Source organism: Dendrobates tinctorius, unplaced genomic scaffold (assembly GCF_039654945.1).
Source record: "Dendrobates tinctorius isolate UK_male_01 unplaced genomic scaffold, ASM3965494v1 ptg000102l, whole genome shotgun sequence".
Taxonomy (NCBI): Eukaryota; Metazoa; Chordata; class Amphibia; order Anura; family Dendrobatidae; genus Dendrobates; species Dendrobates tinctorius.
The window spans coordinates 14930843-14957762 of record NW_027361770.1 but is presented as its reverse complement, the minus strand read 5'-3'; the positions used below and the strand labels follow the sequence as shown (position 1 = coordinate 14957762).

General features: G+C 42.8%; 1 protein-coding gene across 1 annotated transcript in view; it reads right to left on the bottom strand.

Moving 5' to 3' along the window:
- EPB41L4B (erythrocyte membrane protein band 4.1 like 4B) overlaps positions 1-26920 on the bottom strand; it is a 1031490-nt gene that overhangs the window by 111301 nt on the left and 893269 nt on the right. The window contains exon 20 of the mRNA XM_073587745.1: positions 8849-8916. Coding sequence (XP_073443846.1) covers positions 8849-8916 — 68 coding nt within the window. The remainder of the gene's footprint in view (positions 1-8848; positions 8917-26920) is intronic.

Here is a 26920-nt window from a genome sequence, read left to right as displayed (position 1 = left end):
GTCCTGCTCCCTCCACAGTCAAACAACCTCAGATTTACACCTGGCTCCAAGTAGGCCTCGGCCTACTACCTCATTTTCCCTGGGCTCCGACAATGCCAGTTGGTGCTTGGAAGTGCTGTCCACACAGAAAAACACACTCGTTCATGTGAAAGTGGGGTTCAGTAACGTCAGCTGATCCCCTGCTGTGTGGAGGGCAAACTGCTGCTGCCTCCAAATTGTTACTACTTCAGATTTAAACATTCTCTGATTTGGCCTCTGTCTCCACTCTGTCTCTAGTATTTCCCCTGACCTCCAACACCGCCAGTTCCTGCTCACAGATGCCGTCCACGCATTCCACACGTGTTCCTGTGTTACTGGGGTTCTGTAACGTCAGCAGATCCCCCAATATGTGTCCGCCACTGTCTCCTGCGCTGTCCACCTTCCCACTGCAAGCGGTGGGAATGTGGACAGAGCAGGAGACAGTGGCAGACACACATCAGGGGATCTGCTGACATTACAGAATCCCAGTAACACAGCAACACGTGTGGATTGGGCAGACGGCTGCTGTACGCATAAACTGGCGGTGTTGTTGGTCACGAGAAATCCTGGAAACAGAGTGGAGACAGATGCCTAATTGGAGCACGTTGACAGTCTGTTGTAGCCTACAAACAATCTAAAATTACCACCAAGTAGGCCTCGGCCTACACCATAATTGTCCCTGGGCTCCAACAACGCCAGTTGGTGCTCGGCAGTGTCTTTGGCACGGGGACTCCCTGTTGCCCAGCCTGGTTCCAGCACGCCTGCTGTTTCCGGGTAGTGTCAAGGTCACTATGCCACCAATCCGTTGTCCTGTCGTCTTGCGGCCGGGTTAGCCGACTCTACGGTGCCTGCAGTTTAGGTGACTCCTATGTGGGCTGCGGGAACTGGCACTGAAGGCTGGATCCGTAGTGCCAATGGGACATGGACCCCCTGTAGGACTGTGGGTTTCGGTAACTGCGGCCGGCTTGCGGCCTGGCTACTTTGCTTTCAATGGGTACCTTCTGCTACCCACCCGGGTTCCAGCACTGTCTGCTGGTTCTCGCAAGAGCCTTTGGCCTAGGTGCCTCCATCTCGGTATCCGAGGTCCAGCACCGTCAGCTGGTCCTTGGTAGTGCTTTCTAGCACAGGTACCTCCTGCCTAGTAACCGTGGTCCAGCACCGTCAGCTGTTCCTCGGTAGTGCCATTGGCTCTTGTAGCTTTTGATACCCATCTGGGTTCCAGCACCGTCAGCTGGTTCTCAGCAGTGTCTTTGGCATGGGGACTCCCTGTTGCCCAGCCTGGTTCCAGCACGCCTGCTGTTTCCGGGTAGTGTCAAGGTCACTATGCCACCAATCCGTTGTCCTGTCGTCTTGCGGCCGGGTTAGCCGACTCTACGGTGCCTGCAGTTTAGGTGACTCCTAAGTGGGCTGCGGGAACTGGCACTGAAGGCTGGATCCGTAGTGCCAATGGGACATGGACCCCCTGTAGGACTGTAGGTTTCGGTAACTGCGGCCGGCTTGCGGCCTGGCTACTTTGCTTTCAATGGGTACCTTCTGCTACCCACCCTGGTTCCAGCACTGTCTGCTGGTTCTCGCCAGAGCCTTTGGCCTAGGTGCCTCCATCTCGGTATCCGAGGTCCAGCACCGTCAGCTGGTCCTTGGTAGTGCTTTCTAGCACAGGTACCTCCTGCCTAGTAACCGTGGTCCAGCACCGTCAGTTGGTCCTCGGCAGTGCCATTGGCTCTTGTTCCTTCTGCTACCCATCCGGGTGCCAGCACTGTCTGCTGGTTCTCGCCACAGCCTTTGGCCTAGGTGCCTCCATCTCGGTATCCGAGGTCCAGCACCGTCAGCTGGTCCTTGGTAGTGCTTTTTAGCACAGGTACCTTCTGCTTAGTAACCGTGGTCCAGCACCGTCAGTTGGTCCTCGGTAGTGCCATTGGCTCTTGTTCCTTCTGCTACCCATCTGGGTGCCAGCACTGTCTGCTGGTTCTCGCCACAGCCTTTGGCCTAGGTGCCTCCATCTCGGTATCCGAGGTCCAGCACCGTCAGCTGGTCCTTGGTAGTGCTTTTTAGCACAGGTACCTTCTACTTAGTAACCGTGGTCCAGCACCGTCAGTTGGTCCTCGGTAGTGCCATTGGCTCTTGTTCCTTCTGCTACCCATCCGGGTGCCAGCACTGTCTGCTGGTTCTCGCCACAGCCTTTGGCCTAGGTGCCTCCATCTCGGTATCCGAGGTCCAGCACCGTCAGCTGGTCTTTGGTAGTGCTTTTTAGCACAGGTACCTTCTGCTTAGTAACCGTGGTCCAGCACCGTCAGTTGGTCCTCGGTAGTGCCATTGGCTCTTGTTCCTTCTGCTACCCATCTGGGTGCCAGCACTGTCTGCTGGTTCTCGCCAGTTTCTCAGCCTTCTTGTACCTTCTGCTACATTTCCAAGATCAAGCTTTTTGAAATTGTCTTTTGTAATCCTTATTGATCTCCATGACGATGACCCTGATGATGACGACCCTGAAGACCACACCAAAGAAGACCAGAAATATGACCCTAAATAATAAGACCAAGAGGACAAAGAACATGAAGACAACCACCAAGATACAGAACAAAAGACAGAAGAACAAGAAGCAGAAGAAGCAAAAGCAGAAGAACAGAAAGCAGAAGAACATTAAGCATAAGACAAAAAATCAGCATAGAAGAAATCAAAATTATAAGCAGAAGAAGACTAAGCAGTAAATGGGGGTGAGTCCATTCCTCCTCGTGGTGCCCCTGGAAAATACCTGCTGCTGCAGGCCAAACTGAACGCGGACAAATCCTGTTGTAAATCTTTTGTGACAGGCAGAACGTAAGGTGTAATCTTATAACTTTTATAGATAAGTACTACAGGAATGCCTGTCACCATAAGAAAATGAAGAAAAAGAAGAATAGGAAGAAGATGAAGAAATAGCATATGAAAATTAATAATAGCTGAATAAGAAGAATATGAAGAATGGAAAAAAAAAATTAATGGGAAGAAGGTGAAGAAGAAGAAGATGAATAAGGTGAAGAAAAAGTTGATGAAAAAAATGCTACTGCTGCGGATCATGAAGGAGAAAGTGTGGGAGAAGTACAAAAGAAGGTGAAGAGCAAGGAAGTTGCGAAACATACATATCTGACTAAATATAAAAAAGTTAACATAGTCAATATCTTTTTAACTCCGAACGTCTTGAAAAAAAAATTGGAATTAATGCTATGCCATGTGATTTGAATAAACCACTATGCCTTTAATGTCTCCTCCACCTCCCACAATACATTCTACATGATTCTTATTTGTTTTCAATTATGTAGAATTAGCCAACAAGGAAATAAAGGCCTTTTTTTAATTCCGATACCGGAAGTCCCATTGACTTGAATGGAACTTCCGGTATCGGAATCGGCGATACCCGATATTTTTTTCGTATCGGGCGATACCATCCGATACGATATTTTGGGGTATCGAACGGTATCGCTCAACACTACTGCTCACTCTTCTTGGCAAAAAGCCTCCAGTTCCTGTAAATTCCTTGGCTGTCTAGCATGAACTGCGCGCTTGACATCTCCCCAGAGTGGCTCAGTGACATTGAGGTCAGGAGACTGAGAAAGCAACTCTAGAAGCTTCACTTTGTTCTGCTGTAGCCAATGACAGGTCAACTTGGTCTTGGGTTTTGGATCATTGTTATGTTGGAACGTCCAAATTTGTCCCATGCGCAGCTTCCGGGCTGATGATTGCAAATTTGCCTCCAGTATTTGCTGATAACATGCTGCATTCATCTTTCCTTCAACTTTGACCAAGTTTCTTGTGCCTTTTGTAGCTCACACATCCCCAAAACATCAGCGATCCACCTCCATGCTTTACAGTAGGAATGGTGCTCCTTTCATCATAGGCCTTGTTGACCTTTCTCCAAATGTAACGTTTATAGTTGTGGCCAAAAAGTTTCATTTTGGTCTCATCACTCCAAATTACCTTGTTCCAGAAGTATTGAGGCTGTCTCTGTGCTGTTTTGCGTATTGTAGGTGAGATACTTTGTGGCATTTGTGCAGTAATGTCTTTCTTCTGGCGTCTCAACCATGCAGCCCATTTTTCTTCAATTGCCTCTTTATTTTGCATCTTGAAACAGCCACACCGCTAGTTTTCAGAGAGTCCAGTATTTCAGCTGATGTTATTTGAGGGTTTTTCTTTGCATCACGAACAATTTTCCTGGCAGTTGTGGACGAAAATTTTGTTGGTCTACCGGACCGTGGTTTTGTTTTTACAATGCCCCTGATTTTCCAGCTGTTAATCACAGTTTGAACGCTTTAATCACAGTTTGAACGCTGTTGACTGGCATTATCAATTCCTTGGATATCTTTTTGCATTCCTTTCCCGTTTTATACAGTTCAACTAACTTTTCCCATAGATACATTGACAATTATTTTGCTTTCCCCATGATTCACAATCCAGAAACGTCAGTGGTTGGACGAAAGATGCAAGAGTCTGTCTGAATACCAGAAACTCACTCAGCTTTTATGCACATGCACTGATTACAAGCAAACAGGTCACAGGTGAGGATGTTACCTTTAGTAGCCATTCAAACTCATTTGTGTCAACTTCTGTGCATGCTATCAGGCCAAAATCACCAGGGTATGTAAACTTTTGATCAGAGTCATTATGTTTTAAAAAGAGGAAAAACACAACTATTAATGATAAGTGGAGAAAAAGTTTTGGTGTTATCATTCATATTTTCTGAAAAAAGGCCAAGAAAGTAAAAATTATGCCAGGGTATGTAAACTTTTGAGCACAACTGTATTTACCAAATGCCAGGGTAATGAGAGAGAGACAATGTTTTAAGGCATTTTTATTATTTACTGCAAAGTCAAATGTTTACATACATTTTGTTAGTATTTGGTACCATTGCCCTCAAACTGAATGACTTGGGACAAACATTTGGGATATCCTTCCACAAGCTTCTCACAATAGTTGGTCGCAATTTGGGCCCATTCCTCCTGACAAAACTGGTGTAACTGATCCAGGTTTGTAGGTCGCCATGCTCGCACCTGCCTTTTCAGCTTTGTCCATAAATGTTCAGTATGATTGAGATCAGGTCTTTGTGATGGCCACTCCAAAACATCGACTTTGTTATGCTTAAGCCACTTTTGTTACCATTTTGGCAGTATGCTTTGTGTCATTATCTATTTGTTAGACCTATTTCCGCCAAGTTTTAACATCCTGGCTGATGTCTTGAGATGTTGCTTCAGTATTGCAACATAATCTTCTTTTCTCATAATGCCATCTATTTTGTGAAGTCCTCCAGTCCCTCCTGCAACAAAACAATCCCACAACATGATGCTGCCACTCCTGTGTTTCACAGTTGGGATGGTGCTCTTACACTTCAGAGCTCCTCCCTATTTCCTCCAAGTGAAATGATGGGCATTATGCCAAAAAAAAAATAAATTTGACCTTTTTTGTGGGGGATGATTGAGTCGGCATACCAACATGCTGTAGGAGTAAATAACTCATCGTTGTTAACTCCTAATGTAGGATTTGACTCCGATTCTTTGATAAGGCTGATAAGGCTGATTGAAACATATGGTGACCAGTCACATAAGGTCATGGATGCCCTAAAAAGACACTGGGGCATTTTGAGAGCTGACCCAGATACAGTATCTGTGACTCTATCTTACTGAAACCATCAGTGACCTACAGAAGAGGGAAATCAATTAAAGACTATGTGGTCCTTATCCACTTTACCCAACCCAAAAAGGAAGGTACCTGGTTACAAAATAGATCTCTGGGTACCTTCAAATGTGGCCGCTGTACCTTTTGCCAGTATATCTCTCCCTCGAAGAACTTCAAAAGTGCAGTTAAGAATAGGATGTACGATATGAGATGTTTTGCAAATTGCAGGACCTCAGGAGTGATATATCTCTGCACATGTATGTGCCCTAAGGACTATGTTGGTAAAACAAAACACAAAATGAGGGTCTGGATTAGCAAGCAGAGATACCCCACTAGCAAGCCATGTGAATTCAGAGCACGGTGGAGAAATTGGATGTATTTATTTTCGTGTTATAGAAAAAAGGATACACTGGCTAGAATATTTCAGTCTGAAGGGACTCAATGAACAGTTCAGCTTTCAAGCTTCATCTGAAATTAGTGTCTTTATATTATGGCCTGTGTGACTAGTTCTTTTAGGTTTCAGTGAAACCTTTTGTTTGTACATACAAATTACTCATAATGGTGGTATTTTTGTTATTCAATTTTGTAATTCATTACTCTTTTGGATTTTGGTTGATTCTAGGCTGATTATTCTATTTTGTAGTGATACTTACCATTTTGGTACTTTGGTCAGAGGTGGGTCCTATAGAATTGTTAGTTAGTGGGAGAATCTTTATGCATGTGTAGGTACGTGTCCCGACTGGGGGGGTGGTCCCTTTCGGCCGCGGAACAGACTGGAGGCAGAGGCAGAAATCCGTTCAATCAGGTCCAAACTTTATTCGGTGTCCTCTTGACATCCACAGCAGACACAACAGCTCCTGCTCCCTGGCCGGGGCACCTGTCACCTTCCTTCTGCTTCGATTGGCGAAGACCCTCCGGGTTCTCTCACCATGGCTGCCGTTAGGCCCATGGCCACAGTGCTTCCCCCTGGCTAAGTCTGCCCGCTGTACACCTACTCAATCTTCAGTGTCCCAGCCGTCCGGTACACAAACCTTCTGTCAGTCACTGCCGTCCCTTCCTGCGGCTGCCTCCTCAGGGCCACCCCACTCTCCGAGTAACCGTCTCTGGCTCTCCTCTGTCCCTCCTGAGCTTCTTCTCTCTCTGTCCTCTCCTGTGCTCTTCTCACCTCTTTCTTCCCTGTGGGTGTCTCTCTGCCCTGTCCCTCGGACTCCCTCCCTCTTATATCTCCTCTTTCTGGAAATCCCCTTCTCAGTCCCGTAGCTCTGCCCACCATGACTATGCAGTTTCCCCAGCCTAAGGCCTGCTGTTAAGTCCTTTTCTCACTGCTCTCTGTCTCCATCTCGTGGCCAAAACCCTGTACTACGCCATCCTGCACTAATTCCCAGCTGTTAACTATACACATACAATAAAGCATAGTGCACATCATCCTTTACATGTTCTTTCCATCTCAGACAGGTCCATGGGTCAGTCCACCCCCTACACATGTCGAGCAATAGGTTTGGCAATCTTAATGATAAAATTATTGCGGAACATCCGCCACCTTTTAAGTTATGCCCATTGTTTTGGCTAATTTGTGAACACTGGAGCATGATCATGAGGTCCATGAGCATTCATTTGAAGTAATATGGATTCCATGGATGCCATCTTTGCTTATTTCACTTCCGGTTCCCTGTGGAATGCATTCTGCATTCCAATGACATAATTTCCGGCTTTTGCTGTGTAACTTCTGGCTTCTGTTTATCGGCAGTTTCCGGTATTAGGAAGCACAGATTTCAGTTGCACGGTTACCAGTAAGTACTGCATATTACCTTATAAAAGGTGGGGTCTCTTTTGGACGCAGCACATTTATTTTTCCAGGTGTAGATAAATTGGAGTATCACATCGGTCCCCTAATGAATCCTGGAAAATGCAGGGGGAAATGTGTTGAGACAGGGACAGCTTAAAATGATAAGTGTCATCTTTTCTTACTACTTGCTATGTTCATATTAGGGGACAGGTATTTGCAAGTTTTCATTGAGATACGCTATTTATTTGGTGAAGTTGTTGACCTGGGGACAACTATAATGAAGAGTGTATAGTCTGTGTATAGGGTATATGCGGGGTCCACACTGAGGGACTTAATGAGGTGTCGGGTTCATTGTTTCTGATCATGTTTACTGTCCTGATCTTTTTCATATCTTTCACATATGCTTGCTGGAGTTTGGTAGGCAAAGGATTATGAAATGCATATTGTTGTGTTCTGCTGTTAAAGATCAAGTGTTTTGGATATTTCCAACCTGACTGTTACTGTATACATCTATTTTTTAGCTCCCTATACAGTCTGATGAGCTACTTGTAATGCCCCTTTTTCAATTTTGACTGACATATGTGTTATATTTGCCCACTATTTACCCTATTTCTTGTTAATCATAGGGTGACTATTAGGGTTTTCAGGGTTGCTGACATTGAGCGGTTTCGCCATACCGTTTAATATTAGTGTGCCAACCTCCGCAGCCAGGTAGGGTAAGTGATAGGGTATACTAAGGCATTATAGCTGCCTTGATGCCCCACCTGCAAGCATAATTTGATTATCCCCTGATACTATACCCACATTATATAATTTAAACTATGTCTATGATTAACAAAATGGTTGACCTACCTTATCTCTGAAACCCAAGCTCTTTTTAACATTTTTGCACTTTATTCACGTTACTGCTAGTGCATGTATTAGGGCATTCAGGGTTTTTGATGTTGAGCCTGACAAAATGCCTGCAATCAGTTGTTAAATGGCCTCAGTATAATTCTCATTCTGTCCTTCCCCCTTACCTCTCATTCAGTTTTGCCAGAAATTCTTGTTAAACTGGCAATAACAACAACAAGTGTACACATTAATTCTGACAAATTTGTTTCTTAACTGCTGCAACTAACCTAATGGAAAAACTGAATGGGTAAGAACGGTTTTCTAATACGCCTCACCCAGGTGTCATTGGAGTAATTCTAACCAGGGTGACAGGGCATCCTGTTTCTCACCAGTCTGTATGGGTTGTGTGTCAGTAAAACCCCTGCAGAGAGGAGCAATGATGCACAACACTATCAGATTCATAAAGACAGAGTGGGGTGTGATGCACTCCTACAACCAGCAATTTGTAACACAAGTAATACAAGTTCTATTCCAAAATGCAAATGCAATAAGCAGGCAATAACAGACCTTACATTAGTGTCCGGAAGGCTTGGACTCTTACAGAAATCTGACAGACATGTCTCTTCTTTCCCAACCTGAAGGAAAAGAAATGTTTTTGAATATACTAACAATGTTAAGAGACACAGGATGGCAATGATGTATTAATTTCATCGTTTTGAAAAGATTATCCAGTCAATAATATTGTGTCCAAATGGTTTAAATGTAGGTTGAGTTGATTTTAATTACCAATATACTGACTGTACTGGAGATGCTTCTGTATGCGAGTAATAGATACGGACACGTGACTATGCTCCATATTGTGTTACCCATGGCATTCAGAACACTGGCTTTCTCCCCTCTTCTCCCACTCTGCAGTATGAAATGTCGCAAATCACATGCTTCTTATCTCCTGTGTTCTCTGCCGTAGGCCGGGGTCACACTTGCGTATGCATCCGATGCAAGAGCATCGGATGCGATATGCTAATGACCGTCGGCTCCTGCTCTGCTGTGAGCATGAGCCCAGTGTCATGCGACTGTGCTCCGAGCATCATTGCCGGCGTCGGCTTATAGCGCACAACACTTGGATGATATTAGATTGATGTGCACTGTGTCGCTCGCACCCATGTAAGGGGGTAAGATATAATGTTTCTCATGCTTCTGCGAGCTAGGCATTATACCTGGAGCCTATGGACTCTTTTTTTTTTTTTTTTTTTTTTATTGCGCTTGATGCGCCCCTTCTCCTGGAAATAGGAGAGACTGTCTCTTTAACCGGATACCTCTGGAAAGTCTGTACTCCCCTCAAGGGAAGGGGGAGCATCTCTCCTAGGACTGCCTATCATTACAACCTTGAGGATTGGAAATGGAGTGTTAGGCCTCTTTCACACTTCAGTTTTTTGTGTCAGTTAAAATCCGCCAACAAGGCGGACAAGCGGATCCGTTGTTAACTGATGTGAACGGATGCCACAGGATCCGTTTTTTGACGGATCCGCAAAATGAGGAAATTTAAAGGAACCGCTGGCCGGGAAAAGAGAGAGAGAGAGAATTTTTTTTTTTGTCCGGCACCCAGACAGAATTACGGGTTAAATCCGTGTCTGGAGGATCCGCCGGCCAAAAAAACGTTGCAAGCTCCATTTGGAAATTTTTGAGGATGTTGACGGACAGCAACATTATGGCGGATCCGCACAAAAACGGACGGCAATCCGTCAAGATCCGCCAATAATGAAAGTCAATGGGGAAAAAAACGGATCCGCAAAAAAAATTGCGGATCCGTTTTTTTCAAAACCTGGCGGATTTTGACTGATTGTAAAAAACAGAAGTGTGAAAGAGGCCTTAGCTGTGCACCATGGACTGCGGTGCGTATTAGATGCGGCTTATGTTAAGCCAAATGACTTGTGGTTTTCTTGGGTTTTTTTTTATTATTGTTGGTTTTTGTATCTTGCCTTGTTTGAGGACGACCAACTTGAAGGAAAGAAGGAATGTAAGGGGGTAAGACATAATGTTTCTCATGCTTCCCTTCCCTCTGATTGTCTTCCAGTTCTTAATGTTTACAGATGTGTTTTATGATAATTGCCTGCTGTACTGCTACATGTATAGCTATGTATTACTGCTCATTTCTTATGGTATTGCCACTTGAATGTGTTACCATTATATAGAAAACTGTATATATTGCCTTGTGTTCCTGTATTTTAATATTGTGTGCATATTATGTGTTCTTTGTATATGTACAGTCAGGGAAAGTTAGTGTACTTTTCTTGGGACATTAGAGGAGGGCACTCTTAGTACAAAGTTCCCCAATAGACTGGGCAGTTGTAATTATGTTGGGGGCCACTAGATGGGGCATACTAGTGGGACTTGACAGGAGGTCCTTAGAGGGTTAATTGTAAGAGGGGCTGCCAAGAGTTAAGGTTAGTGATGAAGAGTGGTTTAGTCAGACGGGACAGGGCACCCAAGTGTCCACATGGGCTAGAGGCCCGGACAGCTCAGCATTGATGTAATGTTAAGTCGTTATAGCCCACGTTACCCACAGCCACTGCATGTCTTAGCAGTGGGTCAGAACAGGAAAAGGAAGATGTGGCGGCTTACCACCTGGACCAATGCTTTTAGGGCAGAAGTTGGTTGGACTAAGGGAATGGAAGGAGTTGGAGCTTCGAAGAGATCGGTATAGACGGACCGGATGCTTCACCAGGGTCACCAAACGTAGTGATTGATGAACTCGTGTCTGGGGCAAAACAGGCTGAATAAAATGTCATTATAATGAGGTCAGACCTAGAAGGAACTGGGAAGCAGTCTAGTAGGGTCTGGTCCAGGCGTGAACTACACAGAAGTGACAAGCAAGGGAAAGATCAGGAAGCAAGCAAATGTTATAATGTACCAACTGTGGATGTAACGTGTGAAATCCTAAGTAAAGAAAGTGTTAAAGTTGTCTCGGACTGTGTCTCCATTGATGGGGTCACCTAGAAGAGGGACCGATATGGCCTGGGAAGTGCCCGGGTGAAGATGGATCTAGAGATGCAGGTATGCCTAGGAGCATAGTATTGTTTCACATAGGAGAAGGACTGAACACCGCTTCCACCGGAATACAGGTCACGACCACGGTCCTGTCCCTTCCTTACACCCATATGCCTATATGGGTGCGAGTGCGCCAAGACTCGGTAGAGTGTCGGTGCAAATCGGTGAATGCTGCAATTTCACTCGGACGCTGAAAACGGCTGAGAAAAATAACGTTTATGAGAGCTGCCCCATAGATGAATACTAGTCCGAGTGCTATGCAATGTTTTATCGCATAACACTCATTCGTATTCGAAGCAAGTGTGACCCCGGCCTTACTCCCAGTCTCTTAAAGTGACTTGACAGCTTCCCCAGGGCCAGTAAAATAGCATCAAACTTCCGGGTATGGAAGCAATGTGCAATGCAGAGAGAAGGAGTGTGGACTCTGCCAGTCATTATCACCAGCTCTGCAAATCTCATGGCTGTCTGTGTCATTTGTTAAAGCTGCCACTATGAGCATGAAAAAGAATGAAGATTTTTAGCACATGAAAAATCAATAAGGCACTACAGTGGGATTGTTATGAGAGGTATAATGGTAGCAATAAACACATGGCAGTGATTTGTGGGGCCTGCAGAAGCTGTAGGCTTCCCTTTAATGATCATTTTTCACGTTCTTGACAGCAGATCCTGTATCAGTAGCAGACATGGCCAATAAGAAGGGGGAACTTACTCATTGCCATTGGGTGTCCACACAGCTGAGATATGACTGACACAGAAATGTCGTGCCTTATTCATTCTCTCCGACAGTCATTGACTGCTGCTGCCAGCAATCGGTGTAAGTATCAGCAGCATTTACAGTGTTTTGCTCCAGTCTGACTCTTCTTGCTCTGTCGTCAATTAACCGAATTGTAAGATTCCTGTTTATTCGTTAGTATTATTTATTATAATTACTACTACTACTCTAACTATAGCCTGACTGGCCGCTGATACTTCGGCTGCACGGCTACCGTGCTCTGTCTATTGCAGCCTATCCTAAGCCCTAAACATGTCTGCACACGGGGTTAGCACTCACAGTAAAGTTGGTGTCTCAGTTCCTTCCCGGGGGCCCCCTGCAGTTCTCTGCAAGATGATGTGACGTCCTCCCTGGAAGCTCTGTGCAACGTGGTCTTGTCCTTGTGTGAAGATTCTGAGCCTGTTCCTAGAAACGGTGAATTCCCTCCTCTGGGTTCCTTCTTTGCATATCTTCGTGGCTCTTCGCAGTAACACAGGAAAACCACCTTCATTATCCCCAGAAGGGTATACACAATCCCACAAGTTCAGTCAGTTACAAGCTGCATCTTTTTCTCCTCACAGAATCCGGCACTCCAGCTTCCTCCAGACTCCCAGCTCAGAACACTCACAGGAAAAGCAGCCCCTCCCCTCTCATAGCTGGCAGAACAAACCAAAACAGTCTTATTGCAGGGAGAGACGAATGTCCCATTGCTCTAGCTCTAGCCAAGGGGGTTCTGTCTCTTAAAGTGGCAGTTTGTCTCTACTGTCCATAGCAATGCCGCCCCCTTACAGTTAAATGCAATTTCATAGTTTCACACAAGAGCATAGTTCTGCCTTTATCTGTACTGTTTATCCCCTTTGAATATGTGCTCCATTGAAAAGGCCACATGGTGTGTGTCATGTGAGATGTGTGCATGCCTTGAACAGCCATTTGATGGTGTATATGTCTGCACTCGATGAAAGCCAAGTTACATGTTTGGAAGCCCATGTAATAGATCTAAATGTGCAGCTGGCAACACTCAGGAGCATTGCAAACCTGAATAGGAGTTTAGAGCTTACTAAGGCTGGTTTCACATTACCGTTCCCTGAGCGGCGGAGGACTTCGTACTTACTCTGTTAAGCTCTGCCTACTTCAGCACCTCTTCCGTTTAGCTCCGCCTACTTCTGCATGCGTCCTGTGTACCTATCTTTAACATTGGGTATGCTAGACATGCAGATGTATGTGACTGCGTCGTTTTGACGTGCCAGCCGAAAGCACAGAAACACAACAGGTGCCAGTGATATGGAGGAGGGTCGAGGTGGGGAAGATCAGGAAAAAAGTAAGCAGCTGGGTAAATGCTACAAGATGGGGTAGGGGTAGAGGGAAAAGTGACAGGGAGCCCAGTCCCAATCTGGCACAACCTAGTAAATATGCCTGTTTGGCTGATACTAGGAATGCAAGCCCAGGACTGGGATCACTGCAGCAGGATGTTTCTCCTAGCAACCAGGAAAACGACTGCTGTGAGAAGGTTGGAAATAGGAGTGCCGCAAAGGTCAGACAGATGTTGGTGGTATGGGACAGACAGATGTTGGTGGTATGGGACTCTATAATTAGGCGGACAGACAGGGTCATTTAGCGCCGAGACCGTGAATGCCGAACAGTGTGTTGTCTGCCGAGTGCTTGGGTTCGACATATTGCGGAATGCATAGACAGATTGCTGGGTGGGGCTGGGGAAAACCCAGCGGTCATGGAACGCATTGGTACCAATGACAAAGTTATAGGAAGGTGGATGGTCCTTAACCCCTTTACCCCCAAGGGTGGTTTGCATGTTAATGACCAGGCCAATTTTTACAATTCTGACCACTGTCCCTTTATGAGGTAATAACTCTGGAACGCTTCCATGGATCCCAGTGATTCTGACCTTGTTTTCTCGTGACATATTGTACTTCATGTTAGTGGTAAAATTTCATTCATATAACTTGCATTTATTTATGATAAAGATGGAAATTTGGCAAAAATTTTGAAAATTTTGCAATTATCCAACTTTGAATTTTTATGCCACAGAGATATGGCACACAAAAAACTTAATAAGTAACATTTCCCACATGTTTACTTTACATCAGCACACTTTTGGAACCAAATTTTTTTTTTTAGGAAGTTATAAGGGTTAACAGTTGACCAGCGATTTCTCATTTTTACAACGCCATTTTTTTTAGTGACCACATCACATTTGAAGTCACTTTGAGGGGTCTATATGATAGAAAATATCAAAAAGTGACACCATACTAAAAACTGCACCCCTAAAGGTGCTCAAAACCACATTCCATAAGTTTATTAACACTTCAGGTGCTTCACAGGAATTTTTTGAATGTTTAAAATAAAATGAACTTTTTTTCCCCCAAAAATTACTTCAGGTACAATTTTTTTTATTTTACCAAGAGTAACAGGAGAAATTGGACTGAAAAATTGATTGCGCAATTTGTCCTGAGTACGCTGATACCTGATATGTGGAGGGGAACCACTGTTTCGGTGCATGTCAGAGCTCAGAAGGGAAGGAGCGCCGTTTGACTTCTTCAGTGCAAAATTGGCTGGAATTGAGATTGGATGCCATGTCACGTTTGGAGAGCCCTGATGTGCCTAAACAGTGGCAACCCCCCACAAGTGACCCCATTTTGGAAACTAAACCCCCCAATGAACTTATCTGGATGTGTCGTGAGAACTTTGAACCCTAAATCGCTTCACAGAAGTTTATAACGTACAGCCGTAAAATTAAGAAATCATATTTTTTCAACAAAAATGATCTTTTCACCCCCAATTTTTATTTTACCAAGGGTAACAGGATGACAAAAGTTATTGTGCAATTTGTCCTGAGTACACTGATACCCCATATGTGGTGGTAAATGACTATTTTGGTGCATGGCAGAGCAGACTATTTTGGCTGGAATTGAGATCAGACGCCATGTCACGTTTGGAAAGCCCCTGATGTGCCTAAACAGTGGAAATCCCCCACAAATGAAACCATTCTGGAAACTAGACACCCCCATGGAACTTATCTAGATGTGTGGTGAGAACTTTGAACCCCCAAGGGCATTACAGAATTTCATAACGTACAGCCGTAAAATTAAAAAAATCTTATTTTTCCACAAAAATGATCTTTTCACCCCCAATTTTAATTTCCCAAGGGTAAGAGGACTGCAAAAGTTATTGTGCAATTTGTCCTGAGTACGCAGATACGCCACATGTGGGGGTAAACCACTATTGGGCCCATGGCAGAACTCCGAAGGGAAGAACCGCCATTTGACTATTTTGGCTGGAATTGAGATCGGACGCCATGCCGCGTTTGGAAAGCTCCTGATGTGCCTAAACAGTGGAAACCCCCCAAATGACACAATTTTGGAAACTAGACCCCCCAAGGAACTTATCTAGATGTGTGGTGAGCACTTTGAACCCCCAATGGGTTCACAGAAGTTTATAATGCCCGGGCATGAAAATAAAAAAATCATATTTTTTCAACAAACATGATCTTTTAGACCCCAATTTTTTTATTTTCCCAAGGTAACAGGAGAAATTGGACCCCAAAATTTGTTGTCCAATTTGTCCTGAGTATGCTGATATCTGTTATGTGGGAGAAAACTACAGTATGGGCACACATCGGGGCTTGGAAGGGAAGTAGTGACGTTTTGGAATGCAGACTTTGATGGAATGGTCTGCGGGTGTCATGTTGCCTTTGGAGAGCCCCTGATGTGCCTAAACTGTGGAAACCCTCCACAAGTGACACCATTTTGGAAACTAGACCCCCCAAAGAACTTATCTAGATGTGTGGTGAGCACTTTGAACCCCCAAGTGCTTCACAGAAGTTTCTAACGTAGAGCCATAAAAATAAAAAAAATCATGTTTTTTTTCCACAAACATGATATTTTTGCCCCCAATTTTTTTTTTCCAAGGGTAACAGGAGAAATTGGACCCCAAAAGTTGTTGTTCAATTTGTCCTGAGTAGGCTTATACCCCATATGTGGGGATAAACCACTGTTTGGGCAAATGGCAGAGCTTGGAAGGGAAGGATCACCGTTTGACTTTTGCAACGCAGAATTGGCTGTAATTGAGATCAGACGCCATGTTGCATTTGGAGAGCCCCTGATGTGCCTAAACAGTGGAAATCCCCAATTGTGACTCCAACCCTAACACCAACACACCCCTAACCCTAGCCTTATCCCTAAACCTAGCCCTAATGGGAAAATGGAAATAAATGCATTTTTTTCTAATTTTATTATTTTTCCCTAACTAAGGGGATGATAAAGGGGGGTTTGATTTACTATTTTTAGCAGGTTTTTATGTTTGGCAGCTGTCATACGCTAAAAGACGCTTTTCATTGTAAAAATAGTTTTGCATCACCACATTTTGAGAGCTATAATGTTTCCATATTTTGAACCTCCGAGTCATGTGAGGTCTTATTTTTTGCTGGACGAGTTGACGTTTTTATTGGTACCATTCTCAGGCATGTGACATTTTTTGATCGTTTTTTATTCTGATTTTTGGGGCGCAGAATGAACAAAAACCAGCATTTCATGAATTTACTTTTGGGGGGTGTTTACACCGTTCCGCGTGTGGTAAAATTGATAAATCATTTTTATTCTTTGGGTCAGTACGATTACAGCGATACCTCATTTATGTCTTTTTTTATGTTTTGGCGCTTTTATGCAATGAAAACAATTTTATACAAAAAATAATTATTTTTGCATAGCTTTAGTCTGCAAGCTATAACTTTTTTATTTTTTTTGCTGATGATGCTGTATGGTGTCTCGTTTTTTGCGGGACAAGATGACGTTTTCAGCGGTACCATGTTTATTTATATATGTCTTTTTCATCGCATGTTGTTGCACTTTTTGTTTGGCGGTATGATGATAAAGCATTGTTTTTTGCTTTGTTTGTTATTTTCATTTTTAAAGGGGTTCACTAAAGGGGTGAACTAGTGGGATAGTTTTATAGGGCAGGTCGTTACGGACGCGGCAATACTAAATATTTGTACTTTTATTTATTTTTTCTTTATTTTCAAAAGGTGAATTTATTAGGGAATATTTATTTTAAGTTTAGTGATTTTTCATAAATTATTTTTACACGTATTTTTTTTTTACTTTATTTTATTGTCCCAGGGGGAGACATCACTGTCTAGTGTCAGATCGCTGATCTGACACTTTGCACAGCGCTGTGTCAGATCAGTGATCTGACAGGCGCTGCTGCAGGCTTTCTCAGTCCTGCTCTCAGCAGGCACTGAGGAAGACGCCTCCCTACAGTCCCCCGAAGGCCCCTGTGACCATCTTTGATCCGGGGGCCTGCAGGGAAGGAGACCCTCGGAGCGGTACACTGCGATCATGTTTGATTGCAGTGTGCCGGGGTTTATGTGTCGAGGGCTGTCCGTGACCGCCCCTGACACATAGTTCCCCCCCCGGGGGCGCCGATGATCGCGCTGACGTACTATCCTGTCCCTGGTCATATGGGCCCGGGTACCATGGATGGGATAGTGCACCTGATGTCAGAAAGGGGTTAAGAATGATTTTAAGGAACTAAGAGAGAATCTGAAGGCCAAGACCTCCAAGGTGGTGGTTTCAGAAATACTGCCAGTGCCACATGCATCACTAGGTAGGCAGCAAGAGCTTAGGGAGATAAATAAGTGGCTTAGAAATTGCTGCAGGAAGGAAGGGTCTGGGTTCCTGGAGAACTGGGCCGACTTCTCTGTTGGCTACAGGCTCTACGGTAGCGACGGGCTGCACCTCAATGGGGAGGGTGCAGTTGTGCTTGGGAAAAAAATGGTAAGATGGATGGAGGATGGGAGGCAATAGGGGTAAATGAGGATTTAGGGGGGCTGGGATATGTAAGGAAAGCAGGGAGCTGAATAGGAGTAACAAATGTGCTAATAATATTAAATGTCTGCTGGCAAATGCAAGAAGTCTAGCAAACAAAAAGGATGAACTGGCGACTCTTATGGCAGTCACAGAATACGATGTGGTGGGCATTACGGAAACCTGACTTGATGAGAGCCATGACTGGGTAACAAATGTAGAGAGGAACACTACATTTAGAAGGGATAGGAAGGATAAAAAAGGTGGAGGGGTGTGCATCTTCGTAAAATCCACATTAAAACCTGTGGTCAATGAAGACATTGGGGGGAGTTACAGCAATGTAGAGTCACTATGGATAAATATACATGGGGATGGCAATAATGGAAAGTTGCTAACTGTAGTTTGCTACAAGCCTCCTAATATAGCTGAACAGGTAGAGGATGAAATGCTACAACAAATTAAAAAGGCAGCAAACAGTAACAGGGTTCTTATAACGGGGGATTTTAACTCCTCTACCCCCAAGGGTGGTTTGCATGGTAATGACCAGGCCAATTTTTACAATTTTGACCACTGTCCCTTTATGAGGTAATAACTCTAGAACGCTTCCATGGATCCCAGTGATTCTGACATTGTTTTCTCATGACATATTGTACTTCATGATAGTGGTAACATTTCTTTGATATGACTTGCGTTTATTTGTGAAAAAAAATGGAAATTTGGGGAAAATTTTGAAAATATCGCAATTTTCCAACTTTGAATTTTTATGCCCTTAAAACAGAGAAATATGTCACACAAAATCATTAGTAAGTAACATTTCCCACATGTCTACTTTACATGAGCACAATTTTGGGGCCAAAATTTTTTCTTATTAGGAAGTTATAAGGGTTAAAAGTTGACTAGCGATTTCTCATTTTTACAACACCATTTTTATTTTAGGAATCACATCATATTTGTAGTCACTTTGAGGGGTCTATGTGATAGAAAATACCCAAAAGTGACACCATTCTAAAAACTGCACCCCTGAAGGTGCTCAAAACTACATTCAAGAAGTTTATTAACCCTTCAGGTGCTTCATTGGAATTTTTGGAATGTTTAAAAAAATGAACATTTTACTTTTTTTTCACAAAAAATTTAATTCAGATCCAATTTGTTTTATTTTACCAAGGGTATCAGGAGAAATTGGATCCCAAAATTTGCCGTGAGTGTGCTGATACAACATATTTACAGGTTAACCACTGTTTGGGCGCATGGCAGAGCTCGAAAGGGAAGGAGCCCCATTTGACGTTTCAAAGCAAAATTGGCTGGAATTGAGATCGGAGAGCCGCTGATGTGCCTAAACAGTGGAAACCCCCACAAGTGACACCATTTTGGAAAGTAGACCCCCTAAGGAACTTATCAAGATGTGTGGTGAGCACTTTGAACCCCCCAAGTGCTTCACAGATGTTTATAATGTAGAGCCGCAAAAATATAAAATCTTATTTTATTCACAAAAATGATCTTTCTGCCCCCAAATTGTTATTTTCCCAAGGGTAACAGGAAAAATTGGACACCAAAAGTTGTTGTGCAATTTGTCCTGAGTATGCTGATACCCCATATGTTGGGGTAAACCACTGTTTGGGCGCATGGCAAAGCTCGGAAGGGAAGGAGCACCATTTGACTTTTTCAATACAGAATTGGCTGGAATTGAGATCAGACGCATGTCGCGTTTGGAGAGCCCCTGATGTGCCTAAACAGTGGAAACTGCTCAATTCTAACTTTAACCCTAACCCCAACACTCCCCTATTCCTAATCCCAGCCCTAACGATAACCCTAACATCAAACCTAACCCTAACACACCCCTAATCTCAACCCTAACACTAACCCTAACTTTAGCCCCAACCCTAACTTTAGCCCCAACTCTAACACTAACTTTAGCCCCAACCCTAACACCCACCCTCACCCTAATAGGAAAATGGAAATACTTTTTTTTATTTTATTATTTTTTCCTAACTAAGGGGGTGATAAATAAGGACATGATTTACTCTTTATAGCGGGTTTTTATGTTTGGCAGCTGTCATACATTGAAAGACGCTTTTTATTTCATAAAATAGTTTTTGCATCACCATATTTTGAGCGCTATAATTTTTCCATATTTGGCCCACAGAGTCATGTTAGGTATTGTTTTTTGTGCGACGAGTTGATGTTTTTATTGGTACCATTTTCGGGCACATAACATTTTTTGATCGCTTTTTATTCCAATTTTTGGGAGGCAGAATGAACAAAAACCAGCAATTCATGAATTTCTTTTGGGGGGTGGTTTATACTGTTCCACGTGTGGTAAAATTGATAAAGCAGTTTTATTCTTCGGGTCAGTACAATGACAGCAATGCTTCATTTAAATCATTTTTTATACAATAAAAACTATTTTATAGAAAAAATAATTATTTTTGCATCACTTTATCCTGAGAGCTATAACTTTTTTTTATTTTTCCAGTGATGGAGCTATATGGTGACTTGTTTTTTGTGGAACAAGATTATGTTTTCAGCGGTACCACATTTATTTATATCCGTCTTTTTGATCGCGTGTTATTCCACTTTTTGTTCAGCAGTATGATGATAAAGCATTGTTTTTTTGCCTTGTTTTTTTTAATGGTGTTCACTAGTGGGATAGTTTTATAGGTAGGGTCGTTACGGAGGTGGTGATACTAAATATGTGTACTTTTATTGTTTGAATTTTTTTTTCTATTCAAATATTGATTTTATGATAGAATAAATATTGATTTTTTTTAATTTTTTTATATTTTTACAATTATTTAAATATCTTTTCTTTATTTCATTCTATATTACACTGTGTCTCACTGTGGGACACTCATTTTGTGCAAGCTGATCACTTATATGGCATGTAGATCTGAATGACATATAAGCTGTCAGCGCTGCATGTAATTTCTCACTAACTTCAGAGACTTCATGACATGCACTGCACATGACAGGAAGTCTCTGAGCTCTGGTAACCTGGATGTCATCATGACGACATCGGGTTACCATGGGAGCGATTGGGACCTCCCGTCATGCCGTGGGGTCTCCGATCCAAAGGCAGAGGGACTGTCAGAGCTGACAGCTAGTGATGGGCAAACCCCTCGATGTTCAGGATCGGCGGGTTCACTCGAGTTTTTTTGTGAAGTTCGAGTTCGGGGCCGGATATGGCACGAACTTGCATCTGAACCCCAAACTCGGACTTTACAGATATGGGATGGGGCGCATGAACACTGCCAGAAAAAGCCGAAGACTGTCAAATGCAGTGATTACCGGCAGAAGTTAATGAGTGGCCCTGGAAGCAGATGAGGCCAAGAGACAGTGGGACGGGAGGACGCGTCGCTGGACAGGTAAGTATAATTACAATGTTTATTGTTAATGTTCTACTTTTTTTTTACAACCGGCCCTGGACCAGAATTGGACCCGAACTGTAACACGGGTTTCCCATGGAAACCCGTGTTCGGGACTGTGTGACCGAATACTATGTGTTCGGTACAGTCCCGAACTTTACAGTTCGGGTTCGCCCATCCCTACTGACAGCCCCTATGCCTGCTTCCAGAACACTGCAATTATGTTTGATAGCAGTGTGTCGGGGATTAAAGTGCCGGTCCGTGACCATTCCAGGCACTTAGTGCCGGTGTCAGCTGTGAGAATCAGCTGACACCCGGCCGCGATCAGCCGCTCTCTCCTCCGTGAGAGCAGCTGATTGTGTATGACGTACTATTCAGTTCATGGTCATTAAGGCCCAAGGCACATGGATGGAATAGTACGTCCATTGTCACAAAGGGGATAACTATCCAGACATTCAATGGGACATAGAATCTTCTGGTTGGGATAAAAGCTACAATTTCTTACCACAGTTCAGGACAATTACCTCTCTCAGCTGGTAGATGAACTGACCAGGGGAGGTATTCTGCTGGATCTGGTTCTGTCAAATAGACCAGATACAATTTCAGATCTACAGGCCAGGGAACATTTGGGAAGCAGTGACCATAACATGGTAAGTTTCAATGTAATTTTCAATCAATCATTCAAAAGGGGAAATGCCAAAACCTGGAACTTTAACCCCTTTCTGACATCAGACATACTATCCTATCCACGGTACCCGGGCCCGTATGACTGTGGAGGGGATAGTACGCGTATGATTGCGGTCGGGTGTCAGCTGATACCCAGCACTATGTGTCAGGGGTGGTCACAGACCGCCTGCGGCACGTTAACCCCTGGCCTCAAACATGATCGCAGTGTACCGGGAATTAGGTAAGCATCAGCAGGGAGAGGGCTCCCTGCGTGCTTCCCTGAGACCCCCAAAGCAGGGCAATGTGCTGTGCTGCTCTAAAAGGTCTCCTTCCTTTGCAGGCCCCTGGATCCAAGATAGCCACGGGAGCCTTCGGGGGCCTGCAAGGATGCGGCTTCCTCAGTGCCTGCAGAGAGCAGGCATGGAGAAAGCCTGTGCAGCACCTGTCAGATCGCTGATCTGACAGAGTGCTATGCAAACTGTCAGATCAGCGATCTGACACATTACAGTAATGTCCCACCCGGGACAATAAAATAAAGTAAAAAAAAAGTATAAAAATAATTTATAAAAAATCACTAAATAAATAAAAAAAATCCCTAATAAATTCATTTTTTGGAAATAAAAAACCCCAAAATAATAAAAGTACACATATTTATTAGAGCCGCGTCCATAACGACCCACCCTATAAAACTGTCCCACTAGTTAACCCCTTTAGTGAACCTCTTAAAAAAAATAAAACTAAAAAACAAAGCAAAAAGTAATGCTTTATCATCATACTGCCGGACAAAAAGTGCAATAACACGCGATCAAAAAGACCATGGTACCACTGAAAACGTCATCTTGTCCCGCAAACTGCAAAAAACTAGCCACCATACAGCATTATCAGAAAAAAATAAAAAAGTTATAGCTCGCAGAATAAAGCAATGCAAAAATAATTATTTTTTATGTAAAATTGTTTTCATTGCATAAAAACGCCAAAACATAAAAAAAAGACATAAATGAGGTATCGCTGTAATCGTACTGACCCGAAGAATTAAACCGCTTTATCAATTTTACCACACGCGGAACGGTGTAAACAGTGTCAACGCACCCCCCAAAAGAAATTCATGAAATGCTAGTTTTTGTTCATTCTGTGTCCCAAAAATCGGAATAAGAAGTGATCAAAAAATGTCATGTGCTTGAGAATTGTACCAATAAAAACGTCAACTCGTCCCGCAAAAAATAAGACCTCGAATGACTCGGTGGGTCAAAATATGGAAAAATTATAGCTCTCAAAATGTGGTGATGCAAAAACTATTTTTACAATAAAAAGAGTCTTTTAGCATATGACAGCTGTCAAACATAAAAACCCACTATAAAAAGTCAATCAAACCCCCCTTTATCACCTCCTTAGCTAGGCAAAAATAATAAAACAGTGGTGCGCCAAACAGTGGTTTACCCCCACATATGGGGTATCAGCTACTCAGGATAAATTGAACAATAACTTTTGGGGTCCAATTTCTCCTGTTACCCTTAGGAAAATAAAAAATTGGGAGCAAAGATATCATTTTTGTGAAAAAAAAATATGATTTTTTAATTTTTATAGCTCTACGTTATAAACTTCTGTGAAGCACTTTGGGGTTCAAAGTGCTCACCACACATCTAGATAAGTTCCTTGGGGGGTCTAGTTTCCAAAATGGGGTCACTTATGGGGGTTTCCACAGTTTAGGCACATCAGGGGCTCTCCAAAGGCAACATGACACCCGCAGACCATTCCATCAAAGTCTGCATTCCAAAACGTCACTACTTCCCTTTCAAGCCCCAACATGTGCCCATACAGTAGTATTCTCCCACATTTGGGATATCAGCATACTCAGGACAAATGGGACAACAACTTTTGGGGTCCAAATTCTCCTGTTACCTTTGGGAAAATAAAAAAAATTGAGGACTAAAAGATCATGTTTGTGGAAAAAATATGATTTTTTTATTTTCACGCCTGGGCGTTATACACTTGTGTGAAGCCCTTGGGGGTTCAAAGTGCTCACCACTCATCTAGATAAGTTCCATGGGGGGGTCTAGTTTCCAAAATGGTGTCATTTGTGGGGGGTTTCCACTGTTTAGGCATATCAGGGGCTTTCCAAACACGGCATGGCGTCCGTTCTCAATTCCAGCCAAAAAAGTCAAATGGTGCTGCTTCCCTTCTGAGCTCTGCCATGCGCACAAATAGTGGTTTACCCCCACATTTGTGGTATCACCGCACTCAGGACAAATTGCACAATAACTTTTGGGGTATTGTTACTCTTGGGAAAATAAAAATTGGGGGTGAAAAGATCATTTTTGTGGAAAAAACATAATTTTTTAATTGTACAGCTGTACGTTATAAATTTTATGAAGTCCTTGGGGGTTCAAAGTTCTCACCACATAGCTAGATAAGTTCCTTTGGGGGTCTAGTTTACAAAATAATGCCATTTGTGGGGGGTTTCCACTGTTTATGCACATCAGGGCCTCTCCAAACGCAGCATGGCGTATGATCTCAATTCCAGCCAAAAAGTCAAATGGTGCTGCTTCCCTTCCGATCTCTGCCATGCTCCAAAATAGTGGTTTACCCCCCACATATAGGGTATCAGCGTACTCAGGACAAATTGCACAATAACGGCTGTACGTTATAAACTTCTGTGAAGCCTATGGGGGTTCAAAGTTCTCACCACATATCTAGATAAGTTCCTTGTGTAGGTCTAGTTTCCAAAATGGGGTAATTTCCGATCTGAATTCCAGCAAATTTTTTCATTGAAAAAGTCAAACGGAGCTCCTTCCCTTCTGAGGTCTGCCATGTGCCGAAACAGTGGTTCCCCTCACATATCAGGTATCAGCTTTAACTTTTGCTGTCCAATTTCTAATGTTACTCTTGGTAAAATAAATTGGACCTGAAGTAATTTTTTTGTGAAAAAGTTTAATGTTCATTTTTTTAAACATTCAAAAAATTCCTGTGAAGCACCTGAAGGGTTAATAAACTTCTTGAATGTGGTTTTGAGCACCTTGAAGGGTGCAGTTTTTAGAATGGCATCACTTTTGGGTATTTTCTATCATCTAGACCCCTCAAAGTGACTTCAAATGTGATATGATCCCTAAAAATAAAATGGTGTTGTAAAAATGAGAAATCGCTGGTCAACTTTTAACCCTTATAACTTCCTAACAAAAAAAAGTTGGTTCCCAAATTGTGCTGATGTAAAGTAGACATATGGGAAATGGTATTTATTAAGTTTTTTTGTGTGCCATATCTCTGTGATTTAAGGGCATAAAAATTCAAATTTAGAAAATTGTGAAATTTTCAAAATTTTTGCCAAATTTCTGTTTTTTTCACAAATAAACGCAAGCTATATGAATGAAATTTTACCACTAACATGAAGTACAATAGGTCATGAGAAAACACTGTCAGAATCACCAGGATCCATGGAAGCGTTCCAGAGTTATTGCCTCATAAAGGGACAGTGGTCAGAATTGTAAAAATTGGCCCGGTCATGAACGTGCAAACCACCCTTGGGGGTAAAGGGGTTAAGAAAGCAGATTTTAACAAATTAAGGGAAGAGTTTAATCGTATAGACTGGGACAACGTCATGGTACCTGGGGAACATAAATGGGGCATTTTTAAGGAAATACTACTAGAATCCTGCAAAAAACTTATACCCTCTGGCAATAAAATGTCAAAGAATAAAAAGAAACCATTATGGATGAACAGGACAGTATAAAGTTTAATAAGACAAAAACAAAGGGCATTTAAAATCTTGAAAGCCGAGAATACTGAAACAGCATTTCAGGAGTATAAAGATCTAAATAAGATGTAAATAAGAAATCAAGCCTGGCAAAGTTATCTACAGAGAAACAAATTGCCAACGACATTAAAATAAATCTCAAATTTTTAAAAAATACATCAATGTTAAAAAGAAAAAAATGGATGGTATCCGCCCTTTAAAAGATGACAATAACAAGATAGACAGAGGACAAAGAAAACGCAGAGATATAAAACAGGCTCTTTTCATCCGTGTTCACCAATGAACTGTCTGTTACAGGGATCATTCAACAAGGCAAAAATCAAAATTCACAACCAGATATATTGAGTTTAACACAAAAAGAAGTACATTTATGTCTGAGCAATTTAAACATTGACAAATCCCCCAGCCCAGATGACATTCATCCACGGTACTGAGGGAATTGAGCTCAATAATTGACAGACCACTGTATCTCATATTCGTAGACGCTCTTGTATCAGAGGTGGTGCCATAAGATTGGAGGATAGCTCACGTGGTATCAATATTTAAGGAAGGTAAGAAGGTGGATCCGGGCAACTACCATCCGGTCAGCCTGACATTGGTAGTGTGCAAAATTTTTGAGGGCATTATAAGAGATGACCTGCAGAAATATATTGCGGAGAATAATATAATAACTGACAAGCAACCAACATGGATTCATGAAGAATAAGTTGTTTCTAACTAACATGTTGAGTATCTATGAGGAGGTGAGTGCAAAGCTGGATGTAGGTAGTGTGGCTGATGTGATTTATCTGGTCTTTGCAAAGGTATTTGATGCAGTTCCAAATAACAGACTTATATTTAAGCTACAGAAGCAAGGACTGTAGGAAACTATATGCAGATGGGTAAGGAATTGGCTAAATAACCAGAAAAAAAGAGTTGTCTTAAATGGTACGTTCTCAAAATGGGATAAAGTCAGCAGTGGGGTACCACAGGGATCTGTGCTTGGACCAATTCTTTTTAACCTCTTTTTTAATGCCTTATGGATGGGATCGAGAGTAAAGTGTCAGTCTTTGCTAACAACACCAAACTATGCAAGATATTAAAATCTGACCTTGACATTACAATATTGCAAAACGATCTGAATAAGATGACTGAATGGGCAAACACTTGGCAAATGAGATTTAATATAGATAAATGTAAAGTAATGCACCTAGGATGGAGTAATCCTATTGCTGCATATACATTAAATAGGAGTATAGTCAGGACTAC